The 27979-nt window shown below is 42.9% G+C and overlaps 1 protein-coding gene across 1 annotated transcript in view; it reads right to left on the reverse strand.

Moving 5' to 3' along the window:
* Window positions 1-1339: 1339 nt before the first annotated feature.
* LOC139260240 (pancreatic lipase-related protein 2-like) overlaps window positions 1340-27979 on the reverse strand; it is a 70115-nt gene continuing 43475 nt past the window's right edge. The window contains exons 3-13 of the mRNA XM_070876566.1: window positions 25642-25796; window positions 21027-21152; window positions 15306-15440; window positions 15104-15212; window positions 13985-14104; window positions 13777-13896; window positions 13489-13607; window positions 7886-8015; window positions 7664-7775; window positions 2925-3092; window positions 1340-1403 (exon numbers count right to left, since the gene is read on the reverse strand). Coding sequence (XP_070732667.1) covers window positions 1340-1403; window positions 2925-3092; window positions 7664-7775; window positions 7886-8015; window positions 13489-13607; window positions 13777-13896; window positions 13985-14104; window positions 15104-15212; window positions 15306-15440; window positions 21027-21152; window positions 25642-25796 — 1358 coding nt within the window. The remainder of the gene's footprint in view (window positions 1404-2924; window positions 3093-7663; window positions 7776-7885; window positions 8016-13488; window positions 13608-13776; window positions 13897-13984; window positions 14105-15103; window positions 15213-15305; window positions 15441-21026; window positions 21153-25641; window positions 25797-27979) is intronic.

Here is a 27979-nt window from a genome sequence, read left to right on the forward strand (position 1 = left end):
CTGGGACCCCAACTATTTACAATCTATATTAACGACTTGAAAGAAGGGACCGAGTGTAACGTAGCCAAGTTTGCTGATGATACAAAGATGGGGGAAAAAGCAATGTGTGAGGAGGACACAAAAATTCTGCAAAAGGACATAGATAGGCTAAGTGAGTGGGCAAAAATTTGGCAGATGGAGTATAATGTTAGAAAGTGTGAGGTCATGCACTTTGGCAGAAAAAAAATCAAAGAGCAAATTATTATTTAAATAGAGAAAAATTGCAAAGTGCTGCAGTACAGCGGGACCTGGGGCTACTTGTGCATGAAACACAAAAGGATAGTATGCAGGTACAGCAAGTGATCAGGAAGGCTCATGGAATCTTGGCTTTTATTGCAAAGGGGATGGAGTATAAAAGCAGAGAAGTCTTGCTATAGTTGTACAGGGTATTGGTGAGGCCACCTGGAGTACTGCGTACAGTTTTGGTTTCCATATTTTCGAAAGGATATAATTGCTTTGGAGGCAGTTCAGAGAAGGTTCACTCGGTTGATTCCGGAGATGAGGGGGTTGACTTATGAGGATGGGCCTCTACTCATTGGAATTCAGAAGAATGAGAGGTGATCTTATCGAAACGTATACGATTATGAGGGGCCTTGATAAGGTGGATGCAGAGAGGATGTTTCCACTGATAGGGGAGACTGGAACTTGGGGGCATAATCTTATAATAAGGGGCCGTCCATTTAAAACTGAGATGAGGAGGAATTTCTTCTCTCAGAGGGTTGTAAATCTGTAGAATTTGCTGCCTCAGAGAGCTGTGGAAGCCGGGACATTGAATAAATTTAAGACAGAGATAGACAGCTTCTTAACCGATAAAGGATTAAGGGGTTATGGTGAGCGGGCAGGGAAGTGGACCTGTCCATGATCGGATCAGCCATGATCGTATTAAATGGCGGAGCAGGCTCGAGGGGCCATATGGCCTCCTCCTGCTCCTATTTCTTATGTTCTTATGAGAGTATGTCTGATGAAGATTGATGGAATTCAAAGGAATCTAGTCCAGTTGAATTAATTCCTTGCTATTGTTTTCATGTTATCATTACCAATTCTGATCACATCTAAGCCTTCTGTATTTGATGTGATCATCTATATACAGCTGTGCAAATGAGAATAATTGCTTCTTTAAATCAGATTAGATTATTATTGCTGTTTTAACTGGGTGAATACCTGCTTATTGGGAGGCAATTGTTCTGTGGTACTATATTTCTAGAGAAACATAAAACAAACTATAATTCAAAGTGAACCACCAGTTTTATTTATTTCCATGCAGCCAAATTACAAGATCATGAAATAATTTTCAAAAATTTCAGCAAGGCAAAACAGTTTGCAGAACATCTTCGCCAACACCCTCAGTTCCACAAAATTTAAAGCTGCAAAATAAAATATTATCTCGGAATAAATAAATGATTTTTACACATATGAAACATTTATAATTCCTATATTTCATCGATTTGACCCACGATGACCCACAAAATAATGTAAACCAGCTTGCGTGCATTCTTGTGATGATATCTCATTCATAAAAGTGTCTTAATTCTATTGCAAACGATAAACAAATATGTACATTTTTACAATGAGGAATAATTAATTGAATCAATTAAATGGGAGTTGAGCAATTTATTTGGAGGCTTTATACTTAGAAGAATGTCCAGTCCAGCAACTACAGAATTTGAAATTAATTAACTGGTATCATAAAAGTACATGGAACCTCTTTCAGTATCACTGCTTGTAGTGATCCTGTGGATGGAATGCTTAAAGCACATTTGCTAAAAAAACATTTGTATTAATTCTATGCATTTTCTAACAGTTGTACTGATTAGTTTCATGCTGGATTCCCAATATACTTTTGAGGCCTGATTTTAACCGGGAGTGAGAATCAGGTGGATGGGGGAATTGAGGCAAGCACCGAAGCCCCCGACATTGGCAGCGTGAGGCCCAGGTGATTTTAACTCCTGGGCTTCATCTGCTCATCACCGGTCATTGCCCGCCCGGAACAGGTAGGAAGCAGCAACTGGCCAGCGGGTGAGAGCGCAACTTGGGGCAGCAGGCGGCCATCAGCCGGCACTGAAGGAACAGTTGCCGACAACAGTGTAAGTTGTGGTTTTCTGGACAATCACTCATTCAGGAAGGGAGTGGATGCTAGGGTAGGGGAGGCCTAAACTTTCCTTGGGGGGGATCCGGAGAAGAACTTGGGTTTCTGCCCAGTGTTGGTGAGAAACTATGCAAGCCACGAAAGTGTGTAACTTCATTACTGAGATCAACACTGCACTTCTTCATGCAAAGACTGGTCAATGCCTAGAATGGTCTTCCGGGTAGGGTAGTGGAGGCAATTCAACAGCAATTAGATACTGTACTCAGGAGGGATGAGTTATGTTTGTAATGTTTATGAATCTCTTCTCTCTGGTGTGTTGCTCAACCTCTATCCCCAAGGTGCTCCATCATTCCTTTCAGCCGAAACTGGTACTCTGAATGGAGCAGCGTTAAAGTACTGGTGAATTTTGAGCATTGCTGCATTCAGTGTTTAGGATTTGGCAACACAGATTTTTTAAATAAGTTGAGATGGCTCAAAAGCCTGTCATCTTCAGTAAATTAGAACATTATTTGTTTAGTTTCAGGGAAAGTTTAAATGGAAGTTTGACTTACATGTCATAGGGACTGGGCAATGCATCAGGGCTTTTACACAGTTAAGTGTTCTCCAGTGTTGCTCACCAGCATGCTAAACCATATTGGAATTGCTATCTTTTGATACAGTGATCATTGGGAATCTGTCTAACCCTACCACTGTAACAAGGGTCCCCTCTAGATGTACAAATGGTGTGAAATATTACAGCCAGTGTCTAAATCGATATTGGTAAATTTTACACATTGTAATTTAATAAATGTGGACTTACGTCTTGTGGTCAGATACTCTTATTATGGTTACAATTTCTGCTCCAATTTTTGGCCCGAAAAGATTTGGCATCCAATTATTCCAGAGAAATTTGACTTTAGTAACCTCCACTAAGTCCTTTTCCACATCGATGTCAGCTGTGAACGTTTTCCCAGACTCCAACAGTGCTCTGCAAAGCAAAATACATAGGTCAGTATCTAAATTATTTGTGGCATATTAATGTATGCTGATATTTTTCCAAACCATAATACATAGCACCCTCAAGATAAGCAGTGGAAAAAAATAACAATTGGTCCAATCTTAATAGTTTTTGACAACAACTGAGTAGAATGGGCCAATATTCTCTGGAGTTTAGAAGAATAAGAGGTGATCTCATTGAAATGTATTAAATTCTTAGAGGGCTTGATAGGGCACATGCTGAGAGATTGTTTTGCCTAGCTGGAGAGTCTAGAACTATTGGTTGTAGTCTCAAGATAAGGGATCGGCCATTTAGGACTGAGGTGAGAAGAATTTCTTCACTCAGAGGGTTCTGAATCTTTGGAATTCTCTACCCCAGAGGGCTGTGGATGCTCAGTCGATGAGTATATTCAAGACTGAGATCGATAGATTTTTGGGCAACAAGGGAATCAAGGGATTGGGGATAGGGTGGGAAAGTGGAGTTGACTAATTGTACATCCCTGTCTGGAGTAAAAACAAAACAGGGAAGGTAGCTCATCCATGGCTAACAAGGGATATTAGGGATCGTGTTAAATCCAAGGAAGAGGCATATAAATTAGCCAGAAAAAGCAGCAAACCTGAGGACTGGGAGAAACTTAGAATTCAGCAGAGGAGGACAAAGGGTTTAATTAGGAGGGGGAAAATGGAGTTATGAGAGGAAGCTTGCAGGGAACATAAAAACTGACTGCAAAAGCTTCTGTAGATATTTGAAGAGAAAAAGATTAGTGAAGACCAATGCAGGTCCTTTTCAGTCAGAATCAGGTGAATTTATAATGGGGAACAAAGAAATGGCAGACCAATTGAACAAATACTTTGGATCTGTCTTCACTAAGGAAGACACAAAAAACCTTCCGGAAATACTAGGGGTTCGAGGATCTAGCGAAAAGGAGGAACTGAAGGAAATCCTTATTAGCCAGGAAATTGTGTTAGGGAAATTGATGGGATTGAAGGCCGATAAATCCCCAGGGACTGATAGGCTGCATCCCAGAGTATTAAGGAAGTGGCTCTAGAAATAGTGGATGCATTGGTGATCATTTTCCAACATTCTATTGACTCGGGACCAGTTCCTATGGACTGGAGTAGCTATTGTAACACCACTTTTTAAAAATAGGAGGGAGAGAGAAAACAGGGAATTATAGACCGGTTAGCCCAACATGTGTGTTGGGGAAAATGTTGGAATCAATTATTAAAGATGAAATAGCAGCGCATTTGGAAAGCAGTGACAGGATTGGTCCTAGTCAGCATGGATTTATGAAAGGGAAATCATGCTTGACAAATCTTCTAGAATTTTTTGAGGATGTAACTAGTAGAGTGGACAAGGGAGAACCAGTGGACGTGGTGTATTTGGACTTTCAAAAGGCTTTTGAAAAGCCCCACACAAGAAATTGGTGTGCAAAATTAAAGCACATGGTATTGGGGGTAATGTACTGACGTGGATAGAGAACTGGTTGGCAGACAGGAAGCAGAGAGTCGGGCTAAATGGGTCCTTTTCGGAATAGCAGGTAGTGACCAGTGTGGTGCCGCAGGGTTCAGTGCTGGGACCCCAGCTATTTACAATATACATCAATGATTTAGATGAAGGAATTGAGAGTAATATCTCCAAGTTTGCAGATGACACTAAGCTGGGTGGCAGTATGAGCTGTGAGGAGGATGCTAAGAGGCTGCAGGCTGACTTGGACAGGTTAGGTGAGTGGGCAAATGCATGGCAGATGCAGTATAATGTGGATAAATGTGAGGTTATCCACGTTGGTGGCAAAAACAGGAAGACAGAATATTATCTGAATGGTGACAGATTAGGAAAAGGGGAGGTGCAATGAGACCTGGGTGTCATAGTACATCAGTCATTGAAGTTTGGCATGCAGGTACAGCAGGCGGTGAAGAAGGCAAATGACATGTTGGCATTCATAGCTAGAGGATTTGAGTATAGGAGCAGGGAGGTCTTACTGCAGTTGTACAGAGCCTTGGTGAGGCCACACCTGGAATATTGTGTTCAGTTTTGGTCTCCTAATCTGAGGAAGGACATTCTTGCTATTGAGGGAGTACAGTGAAGGTTCACCAGATTGAGTCCCGGGATGGCAGGACTGACATATGAGGAGAGACTAATCAACTGGGCTTGTATCCACTGGAGTTTAGAAGAATGAGAGAGCATCTCATAGAAACATATAAAATTCTGACAGGATTGGACAGGTTAGAGGCAGGAAAAATGTTCCCGTTGCTGGGGAGTTCCAGAACCAGGGGTCACAGTCTAAGAATAAGTGGTAAGCCATTTAGGACCGAGATGAGGAGAAACTTCTTCACTCAGAGAGTGGTTAACCTGTGGAATTCTCTACCGCAGAAAGTTGTTGAGGCCAGTTAGTTAGATATATTCAAAAAGGAGTTAGTTATTGCCCTTACGGCCAAAGGGATCAAGGGGTATGGAGAGAAAGCAGGAAAGGGGTACTGAGGTTGAATGATCAGCCATAATCTTATTGAATGGCGGTGCAGGCTCAAAGGGCCGAATGGTCTACTCCTGCACCTAATTCCTATGATTCTATGTTTCTAAAAGTTCAGCCATGATCTTATTGAATGACGGAACAGGCTTGAGGGGCCGTATGGCCGATTCCTGCTCTTATTTCTTATGTTCTTAAATCCACCAAATATTCCCGATCTGTTGGTTGGTTAGGCCATTTACCGTCTACTTCCACCTCCGTAACATCGCCCGTCTCGGTCTTTGCCTCAGCTCACCCGATGCTGAAGCCCTCATCCATGCCTTTGTTACCTATAGACTTGACTATTCCAACGCACTCTTGGCTGGCCTCCCACATTCTACTCTATGTAATCTAGAGGTGATCCAAAACTCGGCTGTCCAAGTCCTAACTCGCACCAATCCCACTCACACATCACCTGTGTGCTCGCTCACCTACATTGGCTCCCGGTTAAGCAACGCCTCGATTTCAAAATTCTCATCCTTGTTTTCAAATCGCTCCATGGCCTCGCCCCTTCCTAGCTTGTAATCTCCTCCAGACCTACAACCCCCACCCCGCGCCCCCGAGATATCTACGGTCCTCTAATTTTGCCCTCTTGAGCATCCCTGATTATGATCGCTCAACCAGGATCTCAAACCTGGCACCAAGCTCATAGTCTACAGAGCAGTAGTGATACCCGCTCTCCTATATGCTTCAGTGACATGGACTATGTACAGCAGGCACCACAAAGCACTGGAGAAGTACTACCAACGTTACCTCCGCAAGATCCTGCAAATCCATAGGTCACCAACATCAGTGTTCTTGCTCAGGCCAACATCTCCAGCATTGAGGCATTGGCCACGCTCGATCAGCTCCGATGAACGGGCCACATCGTCCGCATGCCCGATACTAGACTCCCAAAACAAGTGCTCTACTCAGAGCTCCAGCACGGCAAACGAGTCCCAGGTGGGCAGTGGAAACACTTCAAGGAGACCCTCAAAGCCTCCTTGAAAAAGTGCACCGTACCCACTGACACCTGGGAATCCCTGGCCGAAGACGGCTCAAAGTGGAGGAGAAGCATCCGGGAAGGCGCAGAACACCACTTCGCCGGGAGTGCACGGAAGCCAAGCGCAAACAGCTGAAGGAGCGCATGACAACCAAAGCACTCCACCCACTCGTTCCTCCAACTACCATCTGCTCCACCTGTGACAGAGTCTGTAGATCCCGCATCGGTCTCAGCAGTCACCTGAGAACTCATATTAGTATGCAAGCAAGTCATCCTCGACTCCAAGGGACTGTAAGAAGAAGAAAAGCAGGTGGCCATGTCTTCTGTAACCTAAACTGTGGAATTCCCTGGCTAATCCTCTCCGCCTCTCTACATCTCTTTCCTCCTTCAATACGCTCCTTAAAACCTACCTCTTTGACCAAGCTATTGGTCATCTGCTCTAATTTCTTCTTATGCGGCTCAGCATCAGATGATTTTGTCTCATAATACTCCTGTGAAGCGCCTTGGGACGTTTCACTATGGTAAAGGCACTATATAAATACAAGTTATTGGTGTTGTTGTTGTTTCTTCAGGGTTTCTGCTAATCTTCTGTTGAAGTTATGGCAGGAGATCAGAAGAACTACCTCGGAAATTCCAGGTAAATAAATCTTGTAATTTATGAGCTGGCACCAGGGGGAAAAAATGACCATGAAAGCTGCTTGATTGTTGTGAATACCCAACTGGTTGACGAATTTATTTCAGGGAAGGAAATTTGCCAACCCTACCCGGACTGGCCTACTTATTCCGCACTTTGTAATTGACTGTTCATTGCCTCTCAAGTGGCCTAACAAGCCACACAGTTGCAAATAATCACTCAAACGGGTCCACCATCAATACCTTCTCAGGACATTTAGCGACATAAAAGTAAGTGGCCTTGTCAGCACAGCCCACACCACAAGAACAAATTTTAAAATATCGCTAAATAAATGATAAAATATGAATCTTAGCTTTATTAGACTATGCACAACTACACTAATGTACATTTTTTTTGAACATATACAGCAATTACCTCCTGATCAGCAGCCATAAACTTACCGTGCAATTTCATGTTGCTTAGTGTTGCCACTGGGACCATACAAGGCAATATTGAAGAATCCTTTGATATTCCGAGTGGTGGTAATTTGAACAGAAACCTTATATCTCCAGCCTGTTGTAAATGATCAGATTCAGAGTTTTATTGCATTCTCCTTCTAATGAATAAATATACTTCAAAAACAATTTGAAAAACATTATGATGTGTAATGTATATATACATACGTGCAAAAGATGGGGCAGCACCAGTGTTTAGAAAAAATTTGGGTTCGTTAGTAGCATTTCCAAGAGGATAGGTATCAGCAAAGTGACCCATAAATGGGCAGCCTTCTGGTGGGCAACTGAAACAATTCCCCTTGGGAAAACAAACATAGTGTGAGGGTCTCTTCACTGGCAGCTGTCTTTTTTTATTAAACATTTATAATCAACCCATAAGGTCACAGGAGAGTTTGGCTTAGCATTACTAAAACAATCTAAAGCCAATAATCCATTTAACCTTGGCCAATGAGCCAATCAGATAGCTCGAACATATCAGCCAACATAACAAACATGAGGCCTACGTGTCTCAGGGGAGTCGCAGCCCGCCACTAAAGTACTAAAATATTGCATTCGAAGCATTAGAAAGAGCAGGTCAGTGCAAAAAGCCAGAGAATTAGAGTGATAAGAACAACGATCATGTAAATTCTTCAGGCTGAAAATTCAAGACCAACAATAATGTTATGGCTATATTGTTCTTATTTGCCCTATATTGCACTAAAATCATAATAACCAACTGGAAAACTATAGCACATTATTAAACAAAATATGTCAGTAGAAAGTACTTGTAGCTAATAAATGACTGCCAGTTATAGGTACAATCATTGGCAGTCTGCCATCTATTTGCCTATTCATTGCAAATCTTCAGCTTTTGGAAATGATAGTTAATATTAAACTTCATGAAAGATGTGGGGAAGAAAGACCCTGGACTGTTGTACCAGAATGCTAAAATGCTGCAGCAGTGCTCAGAATATTTTGCCTGTGAAATATTTTTACAATCTAATTTAATATAATAGCTTAATATAAGGGCTGAGATGGTGGAGACCACAACCCTGCAATTCCACAGGGTCATTTAGATTGGCTTGTGCCCCTCAACCGATACCATCTAGTGCTGGCCCCACTGTAATTTGTGGGTTCAGCTCATCTGTGTGTCTTTTCTTTAGTGCAGATCCTGTGTAACATGGGAGTAGTGTGCTGGTAAATTAATAGTGCAGCATTTAAAAAGCCAAGAATGGCTGAATATTGCAGCAGCCTGGGGGAGCCACAGGTAAGTAGGAAGCCTTTTGCCAGACTGCTTTTTCTGCCATAAAAGGCTCATGTGTGAATTTGTGCCAAGTGAAGGAGCTAGTAGCAAGAAGGAAGAGGTCACAATTTGAGAAAGAAAATTAATAACTGTACAAGTAACTCTTCATCATGCATGCTGCTCAAGGTGTAGTAATGCACCTCGAACAGCCATTGCTTGCAGAATCTTATAACTCCCTTCCTCTACTTTGACAGAGTGATACCAGCAGATCTATAACTTCAGCTATCTGATGGCAGCTGGGAGACATCCCTCAAATGCTAGCCAAAGTTAATGACTTGATTGTTATAAGAGAAACTTGCGCATAATGCCCGTGACAGGCTGGGGAGTTGGGGGAAGCGGTGGGGGTTAAAATTGATCCCATGTACTCAGATGACTGTCACCTGGTTGGGAGGGGGGGGGGTGAGGAATTGATAATGTAAATCAGGATGTGACACAGATAACATGCAGTGCACGAGGACTGGGGAATGGGTGAAGTTGTTCCACTTTCCCAGTGCAGGCTGAGGAGAAGGCTTTCCACGACTTTGGAGTCATGGGACCAGATCTCATGGGTACTTGCCTGAAAAGAAGGATGTGCAGGCTCTGAGGTCAATACCTGTCAATCATTTGCTTTTTTACAGAAATCAATGGAAAATCTGGCAGCTTCATTGGAATCTACAACAGTGCCTCCCACCCCCCCACCCCCCTACCACCTAAAGAGCGGCCATGGTGCCTCCTCCTCCATAGAAGCACAGACTGCTGCTCTGATGGCAGAAAGGGAAGATTAGATAGCACCGTCTGTACCAGCTATCAGAGCTAAGATACAAAGATGCATGCTGCTGTTTCTCAGGGCATTCAGGGTAGCGGCCATTAGACTAGCCACCTGTAATGTATTTGCTCCGTGGTTCTTTGCTTAAGCATTCATAGCAACACATTGCTATTAAGAATTAGTTGATTTATTAACAAAAGTTTAAAAATCGCACTACACATTATCAGTTCATCCACCAGGCTCACAACCACATGCCTCATCATGGATCCCCTAAACCCAACTGACTGGGGTTTTATGGAGTCTTGTGAACATCATGTGACTGGCTAAGCCACTCACAATGCAACAGTTCTACAACCCTGTGACCATACTCACAGGTGCATACATTACACCATCCTGTTAATCAGAGGACACAGCGCTTCAGTTCACCAGACTGATTCCCGGGATGGCGGGACTGACATATCAAGAAAGACTAGATCAACTGGGCTTGTATTCACTGGAGTTCAGAAGAATGAGAGGGAATCTCATAGAAACGTTTAAAATTCTGACGGGTTTAGACAGGTTAGATGCAGGAAGAATGTTCCCAATGTTGGGCAAGTCCAGAACCAGGGGTCACAGTCTAAGGATAAGGGGTAAGCCATTTAGGACCGAGATGAGGAGAAACTTCTTCACCCAGAGAGTGGTGAACCTATGGAATTCTCTACCACAGAAAGTTGTTGAGGCCAATTCACTAAATATATTCAAAAAGGAGTTAGATGTAGTCCTTACTACTAGGGGGATCAAGGAGTATGGCGAGAAAGCAGGAATGGGGTACTGAAGTTGCATGTTCAGCCATGAACTCATTGCAGGCCCGAAGGGCCGAATGGCCTACTCCTGCACCTATTTTCTATGTTTCGATGTTTCTATGTTTCAAGGTCCAGTGGAATGGTGATGGCTGGAGGCAAGCTGCGTGATGTTGCTATTTCTCAGGATAGCAGCACATGCCCAAACTCTGGCCTTCCCCACAGAGCCTCACATAAGCGGCATGTAGGAGGCTGCCCACATAAAAACTCCAGAAATTCTGGCAGGACCAAGCTGTCATGATGAGAGGGCCATCTCAATCCAATAAGCCTTTTGTAGCTCAGGAGCAACTAACCACCTCTCATGATGCTTGCTTTGCTAAAGAAGGGCACATTCAGAAAGCCAGGGAATCACGGTGTGAGGAAAGAGTAAGTTGACTTATGGTCACTTTGGAGTTAGCTGTGTTAAAGGTGAATGTGAATGCCCTAACTATTTTAGTTCTCAGGATATTGACCTAGAAATTGGCTCATGCCTGTCTGCCCACCACCTTATGGTAGAACAGGTAGGCCCAAGGCACACCCGACTTTGGGCCTCGGGCCACATTTACAGGAGAATGATGAGCTGCGGATGCCCTTTGGCAGTTTGCCGATGAATCGGATTTGACTTTCGGACTGTTGCATCTCTGGTAGTAGCTCTTGGGTCGGTCTCGGGAGGCTGGGGTGAGGAAATCATGATGGGGCTGAATGGGGGCTGGCAACAGTCTTTGGCACTGCTGTGGAGTGAGGAGGAACTACCCTGTTCTTCCCGGCTCCATATTCATAGATAGAACATAGAATCGTAGAATGCTACAGCACAAAAGGAGGTCGTTCAGCCCATTGTTTCTGTGCCGGCTCTTTGAAAGAGCTGTCCAATTAGTCCCACTCCCTCTGCTCTTTCCATTTCACGTATTTATCCAATTCCCTTTTGAAAGTTACTATTGAATCTGCTTCCACTGCCCTTTCAGGCAGAGCATTACAGATCACAACAACTCGCTGCATAAAATATTTTCCTCATCTCCCCCTCTGGATCTTTTGCCAATAATCTTAAATCTGTGCCCTCTGGTTACTGGCCTTCCTGCCAGTCGAAACAGTTTCTCCTTATTTATCTATCAGAAACCTTCATGATTTTGAACACCTCTCTTAAAAATCTCCCCTTAACCGTCTCTGCTCATTAAGCAACAGAATCACTGACTCTCTCCAGAATAACATGAAACAATGTTGTAAAGACAGTGTGAGGCCCTTCCCTAGAATTAGCTGCGTCGCCCCCACCCCCCCCACCATTACTAAGCCACACTCACTTTAAGGACCGCTGGTTAGGCTGCATGCAGACATGGTTTTCCTGAACACAGTCGGCCAAGTGCTAGCAAAATTCAGGCAGAACAATTTCAGAAAAGGGACTTGAAACAGGCGTTAGGCCCCTTATTTCATAAGCAAAGCGATTAACGTCTGTTTCAGGTGCAGGCCCTGGGCGTCTCTTTTCTGCCTTCACCAAGTGGCATACTTCTATCGCAGAATGTGCACATGCATGCAGCCCACCATTTTGGACACTTAGGTGCCTATTTTACACCTGTTAAAACAGGCATGGTGTCACCCAATTTCTAGGCCAATATCCCTGCAATGCATCTAATGGCTTGATTGCCATTGAAATGTGGACACATAGACAGTCCACACACCTGAAACTAAAACAAACTTAATGGGTCCTGAACCACCATGTAACATTACAGTGAAATCAAAAGAAACAGGACCAGTTTAAAAAAAGCTAATGGGCCCAAAATTATAACTGACATGTTCTGCCGGTGGAAGTATGGTGGAAAAGTACGCCGATGTGGAAAGGCACAGACCATGTCCCAAATCCTAGGAAAAGGTCATCAGCATACCTGGGAGAGGCAGCCTGTGCCTGTAAAGGAACATCAACAGTGCCTATCCCAGTTGAGGCCTGGAACATCAGATCAGCACTCTGCCACTACATTGGGGAAGTGAGACTCTTAGTGAACAGCTAAGTACAAAACTTTTCCTCTTCACCCTCAAGGGACACTAGAGCAGGCCTCTAAAGGTAACTGGTCCACTCTGGGATGGATTGTCATTTCCTGGAAGCATTTTGGGACCTTTGGAAGACTTGCTTTTAGTAGGCATGGGCTCCATTGGGCCTATTAGGTGGCATACTGAGCAGAATCTCCCAGGGAGGCCTGGGAATGTCCTCAGACATTTCACCTTGATATAAAGGGAAAATGGAAGATGTATCCTCTTCCTGGTTCCTATTAGAATTTTTTGGCCTCCTTTCCATGGGGAAAAATCCTGATGGAACTGGATTCCAATTATGTCCAAAATCTGTCCAGGAGCAGGATAGAACTTCTAACCCTGTTTACACAGCAGTCTTTGATAGTTATACGAAACATTTGATTCATGGGGGAAAGGAAAGGTTATAGAAATAAGAGGAAGAATTTCAAAATCATAAACACTTCTTTTCAAATGCATTACAAAAGTGGAATTACTAGAACAATTAAGCATCCTTGATATTTTAGAGGGTCTGCTAAAGAGGAAGTGATGAAATGGAGAGTGCGCCAAATATCTTAGTAGACTTTCCCTACTAAAGTCAACTCTCTTAATTTAAATTTGTTTAATTCAAATTATCTGATAATTATTTCAGCACTAAATTCCCATCTTGCTGTATTGTTTACATTGCTTCATTCAAAGTAGTGAATAAGTCAAATCAGTAGATTATTCAAATCATTTTAGACAATAATAATTATAAAGATCCTCTTTCCAATGCAGTTTTTGGTGTTCTTTAGAAACAAAAACATGACTTTGAATTGTATTTAAGGTTTGTTAAGATTTGATTACAAAGAAAGTTGAGAAATGCAACTAACTCTGAAACTCGTAATTACTGTGCAACTTAAAATGCTGGGAGAAATAGCAATAGGAAACTTACTGCTGTAAAGTCATCATAGCTGTTACACGGAATTCCCATGAATCCAGTTTTGGTTTTGATGGTCTCCGTGTAATATTTATATGACCGTAAGTGGTTACATGCTGCAAAATCACGAGTACCTTTAAAGGAATTTTTGTACAATTTATTGCAGTGACTGTGAAACCACACTTTAATAAACCAGAAGTTGTCAATAACTAACTGATAGATAATTACAGATAATGAATTAAATATAACGGAAGAGAAATATTGGTGATCTGAAGCATGCACTGAGTTAGAAAGCTTTAGTACCTTCCCAAATACCATTAATATCAATTATTGTTGAAATAATATTTTTGTCACATCCTGGCATTAATTCTCCACCATTTGGATAGAAGTCAAGATGTCCAACGGGTTCAAACAATCCAAAACCTGTTAGGTTAATTTAATTACAATTAGAAAGTAGGTAAAATCAATTGTAGCTTTCTGTTGCTCAATAATCTTTTGTAGAAAATCTTACCAAGGTAAGGAATCAATGGAGCACCATTAGAGTGGATAATGTCAACAAACAATGCATCCGAAGTATCCAGTCTAACTTCAATGGGGGTGTTCTTAAAAAAGGGCTTGGCTGGATCTAGACCTACAGTAAATAATAAAGTCAGTGAACTGCAGTGAATGCAAACTTTATACAGTAATTTTTCATTTGATGTTATACTTATTTATATGTTGTAAAATACTACATACAGAGTGCATTTGTTTTTCCGTTTTGAGCCCCAGTGATAATTGGACACATACTTTTCTGGAGGGAAAAATGGCGTTGAAATTTGGGGGAAACATATTCTGAGCAAAAAATGTGATTATAGCCCAAATTGATAGGAGTAACATCGCTCTCTGTTTTCTAAAATGGTAGTCTCGATTTAGTCCCAAGTAGGTCTATATCCACAGCTCCAAACTGCCCAGATGTAGCTGTTATTAATGTTGAATATGCAATTTTTTCACATTTTGCACCCAGTGTCACTATGCAGTACTCCCAGCATGAGTAATATGCCGACTATATGGCTCATCTATTCCCCCTGGCAGTTGTCTTTACAGCCTTTATCTCTGAGTCAGAGTGCCAATTAGTGCCAAATTATGGGTAATTTTATGCTGTGTACTCCACAGCACTGGAACCTAGAGTGACACTTTCCAAATTGACTTCACTCAGAACCCTTAAAATTGGCAGATTCAAGAGACTTTCATCCCACTGGTCTAGACTGAATCCAAATTCAGATTCCCAGATGTGAAAAGACTAAATTCTAATCCAATGTACCGTTGAGCTTTTTGTGCTTTTTAAAATGTTGTTTTACATTTCCGCTGTCCTTCGCATAAGCAGCCTTGGGTAATTACCTGTCTGCTCTTAGACATACATCAACAAATCAAGTGAGTGTGACAGTCTTCATCTACTGTGCATGAGCAACAGAACACTGGCTCCTGGTACAAGTACAATATTTTATTTTGTCTTTGTCAGAGGAGCTCCTTGGGGGAATATTTTAGCTTCAGGGAAGGAAACAGGAGCTTAAAAAGAATTTGTAGAATATCTTCAGTTTTTATTTTTGCTTTTCTACCCCAATACATATTTGCTGACTGCTGAAATAGTTACCTGTGATTCTTCCAATCCCTGGAATGCGTCTTCCTGCTTCTCCAGCAGCATGAGCGCCCAGGCTATGGCCAATAATGTGGACCTCGGAACGTGAATAGTCAAACTGTTTCTGTTTATGTACAAAAGAATAGAAGTTAATGTGACTGTACTATTCTTTTGGGAATTGTAATGTAATGTAACTCCTCAGTAAGTTTGACTTTACCTCTAATACATCAATAAAATATGCCATTTCTGCACCAACGACCCTGATGTTGTTAGCAGCCTGATCGTATAAGGTTCTTGAACCGCGTACCCAATCAACACAAATGCAATTCACATCTTCGATTTTAAACATTTCCTTAAAAATAAATCAACAATAAATACAACTTGCATTTACATTGCACCTTTAAGATATAAAAATGTCCCAAGGTGCATCACAGAGACATAATCAGAAATTTAAAAAAATGACACACCCAAAAAGTTGATATGAGGAGGGGTGGCCAAACACTAGGTGAAAAAGGCAGGTTTTAAGGAGGGTCTTAAAGGAGGAGAGGGGCACAGAGAGCTGGAGGGGCATAAGCAGGGAATACCAGAGCATGGAGCCTGAGTGGTTGAAGATGGGCTGCCAATGGTGGGGCGAAGGGAGGGAGGAGGCACAAAAGGGTAGAGTAGGAGGAACAGAGAACCGGGGACAGGGGGATTGTCAGGCTGAAGGAGGTTACAGTGATAAGCAAGGACACCTCCAATTTAAAGTTGTCATTCTTAAGGGATTTAAACACAAAGATGACAACTTAAAATTAGAGGCGTTAGGGAACTGATAGTCAATATAGGTCAGCAATGACAGGGCCATAAGTGAGTGGGATTTAGCATAAGATAGCATAAAGGCAGCAGAGTTTTAGATGAACTGAAGTTTATAGAGAGTTGGAGGCTAGACAGAAGAGTATTGGAATGGCCAAGTCTAAGGATGACAAAGGCATGGATGAGGATTTTATCAGCAGATGGGCTGATGATGTTACTGAGGTGGAAGTAGGCAGTCATGATGGGGAGATTTTTTCAGTGCCACACACAGAAGGAACCGAGGTTGGACAAGGCTAGAGAGATGTGGGTGGTCATTGATCAACACCATGGGAGTAAACGGGCCATGGGAGATGGGCAGGTCGAGGAATGTCTGTGAATATGGGTAGGAACGTTTATATGGTGGGAAAGATTTGCAGAGGATAGGCGAGCAGTGAATTAAGAGGAGACAGGGCAAGGGGAGCTGAGATGGTGATTGAAATCACTGAGGATGAGGATATGGGTTTGAAAGCTCAGCTTGGGTTCAAATCGGACACCAAGTTGTGAATAGAATGGCCAGGGAGAGGGATGAAATCAATTACAAGGGTACAGAGTTTGAGGCAGGGGCTGAAGATGGTGGCATTGTTCTTCCCAATATTTAACTGGGAGAATTTGTGGCTCGTCCAAGAGACAATATTGGAGAAACTTTCTGGCAAAACAGCAGAAGTGGAGGGTTGGGAGAGACAGCAGTGAGGTAGAGTTGGGTGTTGTTATGTCTGTGGATCAATGTCGCCAAGAGGCAGCATGTAGATGAGGAAGAGGCGGGAGCCAAAAATATATCTTTGGAGAATTCTGGAGGTAATGGTGTTGGGGATGGAAGAGAAGCCATTGCTGGAGGTTCTCCCACTACAATCAGATAGGTAAGAGTGAAACCAAGCAACAACAGTGCCACTGAGCTGCACAACAGAGAGACATTGGAGGAGGATGGTGTAATCGACCATGTCAAAGGCTGCAGAGCGATTGAGGAAAACGAGGAGGGATAATGCGCTACAGTCACAGAGGATGTCATTTGTAACTTTGGTTAGAGTCGTTTTGGTGCTGTGGCTGAGATAGAACACTGATTGCAGAGATTCAAACATGGAGCTGCGCGGATGTTGGACATGGATCTGGAAGGTGACAACAATTCCAAGGACTTTGCAGAGCAAAGGGAGATTGGAGATAGGGCGACAGTTTGCAAGGACAGAGGGGTCGATGGTGTTTTTTGGGGGGAGGGAGGTGATGGTGGGGGATTTGAAAGGGAGGGGGCCAGCAAGGGGTCAGGAACAAAAGTTGGTTGGTAGGCAATTTAGTGAGAATAGGGTCAGGGAGCACAAGGTGGGTCCCATGGGCAAAATGAACTCAGGGAGGACATGGGTGGAGATAGGAGAGAAACTGGAGACAAAAATGGGTTCAAGGCTAAGGCAGGAGGAAACTGCAGGGGAGGGGTTCACTTGATGGGCAACAGGGTGGGGTAACAGCTGTGATAACTGAATTGATTTTCTCAATCTTAGTGACAAAAAGTCCATGAGCTCCAAGGAACAAAGGAAAAGGAGTAGGCCATTGAGACCCTTGAGCCTGTTCCGCTATTCATGGCTGATCTTCTACCAAACTTCATATACCTACCTTTGGCCCATATCCCTTAATACTTGTGGCGAAAAAAAAGCTATCAATCTCCGATTTAAAATTAACAATTGATCGAGCATCAATTGCCATTTGTGGAAGAGAGTTCCAAACTTCTACCGCTCTTTGGCCCCAAGTTTCCACACGCGGCAAAACAGGCGCCCCTCTGAGCTAGGCGCCCGTTTTTCGCGCCGTAAACGGCGCCTGAAAAAAACGCGCTATTCTCGAGCGCTTTGCAGCTCGATGGCTGCTTGGCGCAGCGCACAGGGGGCGGAGCCTACCACTCGTGCCAATTTTGTAAGTAGGAGGGGGCGGGTACAATTTAAATGAGCTTTTTCGTGCCGGCAACCCTGCGCGTGCGTGTTGGAGCGTTCGCGCACGCGCAGTCTGAAGGAAACATTGGCACTCGGCCATTTTAAAAAGTGCTGCAGAAAAAGTGAAAATTTGTTTATTGAACCCTTGCAAAGGCTTGTATTTTAATTTTCTTGATATTTCTGTGTGTGAGGGTGAGGGAGTGCATTCTGTAATTAAAGATAGACTGTGATAAACGGGACACATGCACTTGTTTGAGACTATTCAAATTCTTTGTAGCTGTTCAATTTTTAACATTTTTTAATAAAACCACATTGCCCTTCCATGATCAGCACTGAGGCTTCTTGCAGCTTTCTCCCCCTGTCGTCCATCGGGCCCGACAGCAAACGGCTGCCTCAAGTACTGAGGCTTCTTGCAGCCTTCTCCCTCCCTCCCCCCCCACTGTCGTCCGTCGGGTCAGACGGCAAACGGCTGCCTCAAGTAATGAGGCTTCCTGCAGCCTTCTCCCTCCCTCCCCCTGCCGTCCGTCGGTCCCGACAGTAAACGGCTGCCTGAAAGGCCTGCTTGAAGCACTTTCACACAGGTAGGAACATGGTTTATTTAATCTTTTCTTTGCTTATAAATTTTTATTCAGGTTGGATTTATTTGTATAAGTATAACTAAGGATTTATTGGAGAATTTAATGACTTCCCTTCCCCCCCTCCCCCCCTCCACCTCGTTCCCGACGCCTAATTTGTAACCCGCGCCTGATTTTTTAATGTGTAGACAAGGTTTTTTCAAGCCTACAAAAATCTTCACTTGCTCCATTCTAAGTTAGTTTGGAGTATGTTTTCACTGTGGAAACTTTCAAATCAGGCGTCAGTGGCCGGACACGCCCCCTTTTGAAAAGAAAATTCTGTTCAAAAGTGAAACTGTTCTACCTGACTAGAACTGCAGAAAACTTAAATGTGGAGAATTGCGATTTCGAAGATACTCCGTTCTCCACCAATTGCTCCTAAAAATCAGGAGCAAATCATGTGGAAACTTGGGGCCAATGTGTGTAGAAGTGTTTCCCAACTCCTGAAAGGTCTAATTTTTAGACTATGCCCCCTCGTCCTAGATTCCCCAACCATCGGAAATAGTTTCTTTCTATCTAACCTATCAGTTCCCCTTAATATCTTGAAAACTTCAATCAGACCACCACTTAACCTTCTAAATTCTGGGGAATACAACCCTAATTTGTGTGATCTCTCCTCGTAATTTAACCCTTAGAGTCCGGGTATCATTCTGGTAAACCTACGCTGCACTCCCTCCAAGGCCAATCTATCTTTCCTAAGGTGTGGTGTCCAGAACTGTTCACAGTATTCCAGATGTGGTCTAACCAAGGCTTTGTACAGCTGCAACAAAACTTGTACGCCTTTGTATTCTAGTTCTCTAGATATAAATGCCAGCATTCCATTAGTCTTTTTGATTATTTTCTGTACCTGTTCATGACATTTTAATGATCACTGTACGTGAACCTCCCCAAGTCTCTTTGGACATCCACTGTTTTTAGTTTTTCACCATTTAAAAAGTGCCCTGTTCTATCCTTTTTGGTCCAAAGTGGATGACCTCACATTTGCCTACATTGAAATCCATTTGCCACAGTTGTGCCTATTTACTTAATCTACTGATATCCCTTCGTAATTTTAGGCTTTCATCTACATTGCCTACAATGTCTCCTATCTTTGTGTCAGCGCCAATTTGGATATATGACTTTCTATGTCATCATCTAAGTCATTAATAAACATACTGAATAATTGAGGCCCCAACACAGAGCCCAGCGGGATACCACTAGTCACATCCTGCCAATTAGAGTACCTGCCCATTATCCCTACTCTCTGTTCCCTGCCGCTCAGCCAATTTCCAAATCAGATCAATAATTTGCCTTCAATTCCATGGGCTTCGACCTTAGTTAACAGTCTCTTACATTGGACTTTATCAAATGCCTTCTGGAAGTCCGTATAAATAACATCCATAGACATTCCCCTCTCCACTACTTTAGTCACCCCCTCAAAAAATTCAATCAGATTTGTCAGGCATGACCCACCTTTCACAAATCTATGCTGGCTCTCTCTGATCAGCTGAAAATGTTCGAGCTGTTCAGCCACTCTATCCTTAATTTCCCAACGACAGACATCAGGTTAACTGGTCTATAATTCTCTGGTTTCTCTCTCTCGCCACTCTTAAATAGTGGAGTGACATGCACAATTTCCCAATCTAAAGGAACGGTTGCTGAATCGAGAGAACTTTAGAAGATCTGCAATGTGCTCACTTACTTCCTGACACTTGTTGTTGGAGGTTGGGGAGGAGGGAGCAGCGGAGTGGGGCTTCAGGAGAAATGTGGCAGTGCTGAGCAGTTTTATCTTTGCTTTCCAGCATTATCTTGGAGAGCGGATGGTCTAGGCAGAGGAAACTGAGGCCTGATAATGTTTGATGTTGTCCAATCCAGATCGGTGACAGATGGCTACACTAGTTTTGTGTCAGAAATGTTCAAGTCTCTTGAAATTGAGGGAGAAAAATTGTTGTTCATATCAGGGAAAGAACCAGGATGGATGAGAGCAAAGGCTTTGCTGGGGACAAGGGCATTAAAGGTGGAGGTGAATGATGGCTAAGAAGATCGACAGATGCAGAAGCATTGTGCTGAATAGAAGGCCAAAGGTGTGTGAGTTTGAAAGTGCAGTTTTAAGTGATTTGGGGGAAGAAGTGGGGTTGGAAAAGAATAGGGAGATGTGGGTGATCCGTGATCAAGATCATGGGAGTAAAGAGGTTGAGGGACCTGCTGTGAGTATGGGCAGGAAAGCTTATATGAAGGAAGAGATTTAGGGAGGATAGAAAGGCAGTACATTAGAAGGAGAGAGACCAAAGGGAGCTGAGATGGAGATTGAAGTCACCGAGGATGAGGAGTTACTCAGTGCAGAGGCTGAAGGAGGAAAGGAGAGAGGATATCTTGGTGAGGACCAAAGCTGGGCTTGTCAGTGTGGTAGATAATGAGGATTTTAAAGGAGAGGCAAGAGGGTTGACCAAGGGGAGATGGTTGAAGCAGGAGAAAGTACCAGATGAGTAGGGGTTACACTTACATATTTTACTAAGAAGTTGATTTATATTAATTTTGGTAATAACTATTACGATGATATTAACATGAATACAATCTGTATTTTATATTTCTTCTAGCAAATACCTTGCACATGTCAGAGAGCCAAGATTCTTCCCCCTTGTCTATATACCCATGAACTATGAAGCGAGTTTTTTTTGTTCGGTCAAAATTAGAGTCTTTGATTGTTGAAGGATTTATTCCAGTAATTTCCTGTGGAAAAAGAATATCTGTAAATTGCATTGGAATAAGAGTATTAAAGCAGCTCTGTTATCTTGGTAAAAAAAAATCTTAGAATACAGCTCTCGTAATGGTAATGTACATGTTTCATTGATGCATGATAATATCACCACGACATTGCTCATATCTTAGATTTATTTATTGCCTATTTAAAAGCTACATTATAAGAGTAAAATGAAGCTTTCACTGCAGCAGATAGAAGTGTTCCATGTGGGACGTACCTGCTGCAGCACAAGGTTTATCGGAATGAAAATTGTGGGGATTATACAATGGAGGCTAATTCAAGCTTCTGTTACCTTATACTCCCTGCAAAATATTATTGTCACTTTAAATACTGATTAAAGATATTGCTTGATCTAATTTACTTCTAAATGACAATTTAATTTCTTTGCCACTGCCAGCTCACAGTTTTTCTCCCCATCCAATTTACATCCAGATGTTAGACCTGGCTGGGTGGTATCACTCTTGCCTCTGACTCAGACGTTTGCGGGTTCAAGTCCCACTCTAGGATTTAAGCATGTAGTATAAGGTGACACGTCAGTGCAGTACTGAAGGGGTCTTGCATTGTTCGAGATACTGGGTGCGATATTAGCTTGGAGGTGGGGAGGGTTTCCCTCAGTTGCTGACAGATTTAACGGCCTTATTGTGATATTTAAATGACCAATACGCCACCTGCGATGCCGCCTCCATTATAACCGGAAGTGGTTGGGATTATGTTTCAGATTTTTTTACATTTTTACATCCCACCCGACCCAAACCCACCCATTTTTGGGGTTTAAAATTCCCCTCATTGTCTTTCAGGTGAGACAGATGTTCCTCTCTGGTGGGTGTAAAAGATCCAGAGACACTGTTCAAACAAGAGCAGGAGAGTTCTCCTGGTGTCCCGGCCAAGATTTATCCTTTGACCAATACCACTAAAATCCGATTATGTGGTCATTAATTTCATCACAGTTTGTGGCTGGCCCTTGCTGCTGCTTTGTGCAGATTGGCTACAAAGTAACGGAAGTAATTCAATTACTGTGAAGTGTTTTGGGATGTCCTGAGGATGTGAAAGGTGGCACTATAAATGCAAGCTATTTCTTTCTTATTCTTGACATGCAAAGAGGCTTTGTGCTTTACAGAGGACCGAATTCTGATTCTATGATAGTTGGATGGAAAATGCATTGTACCTGAAATTCCGGCCTCGCCGCGTCCGTACGGAGTGTGTACGGATCCAGCGAGGCCTCGCAAAAGTCGGTTTTCGGCTTTTCCGATCTATCAAGTTCTGGCTTGACAGATCCACCGTATCCCCACAGCCAGGACAGTCGCATGAGCAAGATTTCGCTATTTGCCCATCTCTTGCCCAGCGAATGTCCTTAAAACTCTTGCGCCAGGTAAAAGCATGAGCATAGGCTACTTTTACCAGCGTAAGATTTTAAAACATATAAAAAAACATATAAAAATAAAATTTAAAATCACATTTTTCTGTTAAAACCCTGCCCACTAAGATAAGTTTATTTTAAACCCTAATTGCAAAACTTTAAAAAAATTCTGAAAAATATATTTTTTTTCTACCACATTTATTAACTTTAATTTAAATTAATGTTAAATATGTGATTTTTCCCCCTATTTTTTTATTGGTGTTTTGGTGTTGGGCGGGGGGGTGTTCCTCAATAATAATGAGAACTCCTACTTACGGAGTTCCCAATATTATGAATGAGAATACTTTACCTGGATTGGCTGTCCAGTGCCACGTGACTCCAGATTCTCCCTGCGCATCTGCAAGACATGAACGCACTGCGATGTGCAGGGAGAGGAGGCCTCCGACCGGGATCGCTGGAGGACGTAGCACCAAAAGGTAGGTGCAGATCTTTTTAACTCATTTCTGGTGGGCGCCCGCGGGAAGCCCAGCACCGGGATTTCAGGCCCAATATATTTTTATTATCTCTTTAAGAGTTCACTGGCTTATCATAAATATTCTATCATTTCCTTGTGTAAACAAAGTTGCTTTCATAGTTAGAGTAAAACTACCACAACAAAAATATATAGTTACTGTTAGGAATACTGATCAGGTCAAAGTTTAAAAGCAAACAAATAGAAACTCATTCTTGATTTTTATAACATTCCTTTTTATAATCTGAATTCTCTGTAACCTTTGATTTTTAACATCTGGACTCCATGTGACCAATAACATTAAATAATGGAAACATTAACTCAGAACTAAAGAGCACTCAAAGGTGAGTGGCATGCAGTACCTTTTCTATATTAATGTATTCTGTGAAAAATGTTTTATAAATGTGGCAAAAGATATCAGCAATTCCTCAAAAGATTTTTAAAATTTCTATTTGCAATTGTGCTTGCTTTGATTTTGTTTTCCTTTTCAAGTTTCTCCTTTTCTCTCTCAAAATCATTCACTCAATCAGCAGCGCTGTCCATAAAATCAGTGAGTAATGAAAACAATTAGAGGCAAGCAGAGTATTTTGTTTACATTCAGTCCAAGCATATGCTGTGTGAAATCCTCAGTGGGCCCTATCAATCTTAACACTGTCATGCTCTAACAAGCCACAGTGCTGTGTGAGTCAGTGGGGACATGACTGGAGAATCCAGCTGCTGTCCTCTCAACAATATCACTGTAACCCTTTCAACCTCTTTATATTTACACCACTTTTTTAAGCTTTCCGTTTTATTTCTTGCTAACATTTTGATATTTTTCTGTTGCTATGCCTTTCTCAGAATTGATGCATTTGCTTGTTTTCTTCCTGTTCTCATTATTCTCTAATACCTTCTGTCCTTTATGATGCTACACATGGCTGGCTTTTAATTTTTGTTCTTGAGCTCACTTGGTTTATCTTCGTAGTTTTTCAATATCTCTGTTTCAGTTACATAAATAGGTTGGAACATAGGACAGGAGTAGGCCATTGAGCCCCTCGAGCCTGTTCCGCCATTCAATGAGATCATCGCTGATCTGCGACCTAGCTCCATAATCCTCCATAGCCTTTAGCCCATATCCCTGCCTTTGGCCCATATTCCTTGCTACCTTTGGTTAACAAACAGCTATCAATTTAGGATTTAAAATTAACAAAGAGCGCTCCAAACTTCTACCATCCTTTGTGTGTAGAAATATTTTCTAGTTTTACTCCTGAAAGGTCTGGCTCTAATTTTTAGACTGTGCCCCCTAGTCCTCGAGTCCCCAACAAGTTTCTCTCTATCTACTCTATCTGTTCCCCTTAATAGTTTGAAAACTTCGATCCGATCACCCCTTAACCTTCTAAATTTTGGGGAATACAATCCTAATTTGAATAATCTTTCCTCGTAACTTAACCCTTGAAGTCTGGTAACCTACGCTGCACTCCCTCCAAGGCCAATATGTCCATCCTAAGGTGTGGCCCAGAAATGCTCACAGTTCTTCAGGTGTGGTCTAACCAGGGCTTTGTATAGATGTCGCATATATTCTACCCCCTTGTATTCTATTCCTCTAGATATAAAAGGCCAACATTCCATATGCCTTTTTGATTATTTTCCGTACCTGTAATTGTGTTGCACACAGTACACAGAGGAAATCTTCCCCAATATGTTTCTTTGTTTTTGTTTGTTTGCTTCATTGCCTTTCATTTTCTTTGTTCTTACTGTCTACCCTAATTCTGTTTTCTCGCCTTTGACTATCCTTTTTCGGGCAGGTTTCCTTTCTTTCTTTGCTTTCTTTTTTTTAAGCTTGCTTTCTTTGCTCCCGTTATTTCTCCTCTCTTGTGTCCTTTTATTCTTAATGTTTGCTCCACTTCTTGGCTGCCTCCCAATACCATACACGTCTTCAGTTTCCAGGCCTCTGGTCCCACAGCATTAACTCTGACACACTGCATCAGTACACACCCTACTCTATCACCACACATCCTGGCCTGGTGGGGGTCTGACCCTGTGGTGTGGACCTGTTTTTTTCCCCCTTCTCGTGAGTGGCAGCTTCACGGTGTTTCACTTGCATTTTGTGTTTTGTTTTCATACTGAATGCGTTTGTAACGTGTTTTGTTCTCTCTTTCTCTATTTTTTCATTCCTCTTCTGTAGTTTTTCATCCATTCCAACTATTTTCACATTCTTTTTGTTCTTTTTATAGCTCAGCATTATTTCACTGATGATCTATTAAGTAGTTTTCAGATGATTTAATCCATTAACTCCCTGTGTTTTATTCTCTCCCATTCCCCATTCATCTTCTCCATTCTCTCCCCTCCACCGTAACACATCCTTTTTCTTACTTTTCATTTCAACTCTACTAAAAATGTTGTTTATCCTGCAGTCTTCAGTTCTGAAAAAGGGGCACATTCCAAAAATACTGTAACCGTATAGATGCTGATGAACCTGCTGAGTATTTCCAAGACTTTCTGGATTTTTTCCCCAAAATTTGCAGTTTCCTCTTTTTTTCCCCTTTTTATCAAGTTGATGTGATGACTGCATTTTAAATAGTAAAAAATACCTAGTAAATTCAAACAGTACCTGAAAAGTTGCTGTATTTCTCCTTGTCCAGAGCAATAACCGTGTATTAACATCCTCTGGGGACCAGGGTAGTGCTTTAACTGGCCTTTGATCTGTTCCAGCCCATGGGACATCATCCGTAAAACAGCCTAGTCTGCTATAGCAGATTTCGGAAGCTGCAAAGAGAATTTACTTGTGAACAAGTTTCACAAACTAAGATATATAAAAAGCATAGGGGTGAAATTGAGTGCCTTTGCACCTGCCGTTAGTGCCCCCTAACCGGGCGCAAATGGCTTTGCGACCGGGTGCGACGCTGACATCGACTCCACCATATTTGGCAGGGAGTTTTGCGGCTGCACTACAGCATTGCGCCCCAATCTCCTTCGCCCAAAGATCGTGAAGTCATCGCCTCGGTTGCGCCCCGGACCCGAAAATGACTTCCGCCCCTTGCAGCATCGCCGGGCGAAAACACCAGCAACTGCAAGAGGTGAGCATCGGGCGGCCGGCCACTTCGGGAGCGAGGTGGCCGAGGTAAGCAAATAAAACACGTAAATGGACGTAAAATATTCCGTGGGACTGTTTGAAGAAGAGCAGCAAAGTTCTCCTGGTGTCCTGGCCAATATTTATCCCTCAATCAACACCAGATCAAGTTACCTGATCATTTACCCAATTGCTGATTGTGGGGGCATTGCTGTGCACTGATTGGCTGTTGCATTTGTCCACATTACCACAGTGATTATACTGCAAAAGTACTTTGAAGACAGGAAATGTGCTATAAAAATACAAGTTCTTTTCTTGTCAGATGCTGACTGGCCTGCTGTGGATTGCGAGCATTTTCTGTTTTTATTCTATGCACATCACCATCCCCATTTGACTCATTCTCTGATTTTTCCTCCCTCCCTCTAGGGAAGCTCCAATTGTCACCTGACTTTGATGGGATACTAAACTTACTGGAGGGGGGGGTCTGCAGAAAGTAATCAGCATGATTTAACATAGCGCTTTGTAACATAGGCCTCAAATTTTCCCAAGAGTTGCCCGTTTTTTTTGGAGTAAGTAGTTTTTTTTGGAGTAACTTAAAAATCGCAAATTTCCCCATTTAACTTGCTCCAATGTAAGTCAGTTAGTTAGGTTTTTTTCTAGTTTAGTTTGTTCTCTCCAAAAGGGGGCGTGACAAGCCACTTACACCTCTTCTGGCCATAGAAGCAAATTTGGCCAGCTGACCGTTACTCCAAACTAACTTAGGCCAGTGTATGTGGCTACTTTTGTAGGCACAGAAAAACCTTACCTACATTTAAGTAATCAGCGCAGGTAGCCAGAGATAAGGGGGGGGTGGGCGGCGGCGGGGAGGTGAGTTCGAGGATTCTAAAGCACTAAAGACCTTCACAACACCAGCACAACATTACAACATCTTCAGCACAACAGCTGCACAACATCACCACAAATAAATGAAAGATAAATCAGCTACTGAAAATAGAGCAGTCCTACCTTGTCGACTGCAGAACGCACCGGCTAGCCCTCCCGCCAGGGCTGGGGGCGGCAGGCACGCATGACTGTAGGGGGGAGGTATTTTTACTTTTTACAGTTGGCCCTAAATGTTGCGTGGTCCTAATGGAGCATGATTCAGTTTTAATGCAAAATATCTTTTATTGGAAATTTTACAGTGCACTTCAATGACAACAACAACAGCAACAACAGCAAAGAAAGGCTGCACCCAGCTCTCACCCACATCTCGGAGAAAGTGCACTTCCTCATAGGGTCGGTGATGGTGGTCGGGGTGGGGGAGTTGGGGGCCCGGCTTGGGTCTGACCGGTGGCTGGTGCGTGGATTGAAGTGGGAATGGCATTTGAGTATCCGGCCTTTGTGCCCTTATTGCAGAAGCTAGCTCCCTTATGGCATCTTTTGCACACCCTCTGAAATGCCCGCCCTCACTTCCCGTCTCAGTGCAGAGATTTCACCTGACAGTGTCACAACCTCATCAAGCACCCCACTGACGGCCGCCATGAGTGATCTTGTGAGGGCATTGGTCTCCTCACCCAATGAAACAACCTGATTTAACCTCTGCTGAGGGCTGCATCTCAGGAGAGACTGGTCGGCTTCTCCTTCCTCTCGCCGTGGGTCTACCTAGTGGCACCCCTCCAATGTGAAGTGCAGGCTGGGACGGTGGGAGACTGGGTGTCCCAAGATGCATTTCCTGACTGCCACTGGAACCCACGACCTCGGAAGGTGTAAACCCATGGAATGTTGCCGAGGATCTCATGGAGGGTTCTGGCAGTGTGATGCCCTGTACTATGGCCTGATCCATATCGCGGTCAGCATCCATGCATACATTTCCATGGACCCCTCCCCCCACCCACCTTGG

Source organism: Pristiophorus japonicus, chromosome 3, assembly GCF_044704955.1.
Source record: "Pristiophorus japonicus isolate sPriJap1 chromosome 3, sPriJap1.hap1, whole genome shotgun sequence".
Classification (NCBI taxonomy): Eukaryota; Metazoa; Chordata; class Chondrichthyes; family Pristiophoridae; genus Pristiophorus; species Pristiophorus japonicus.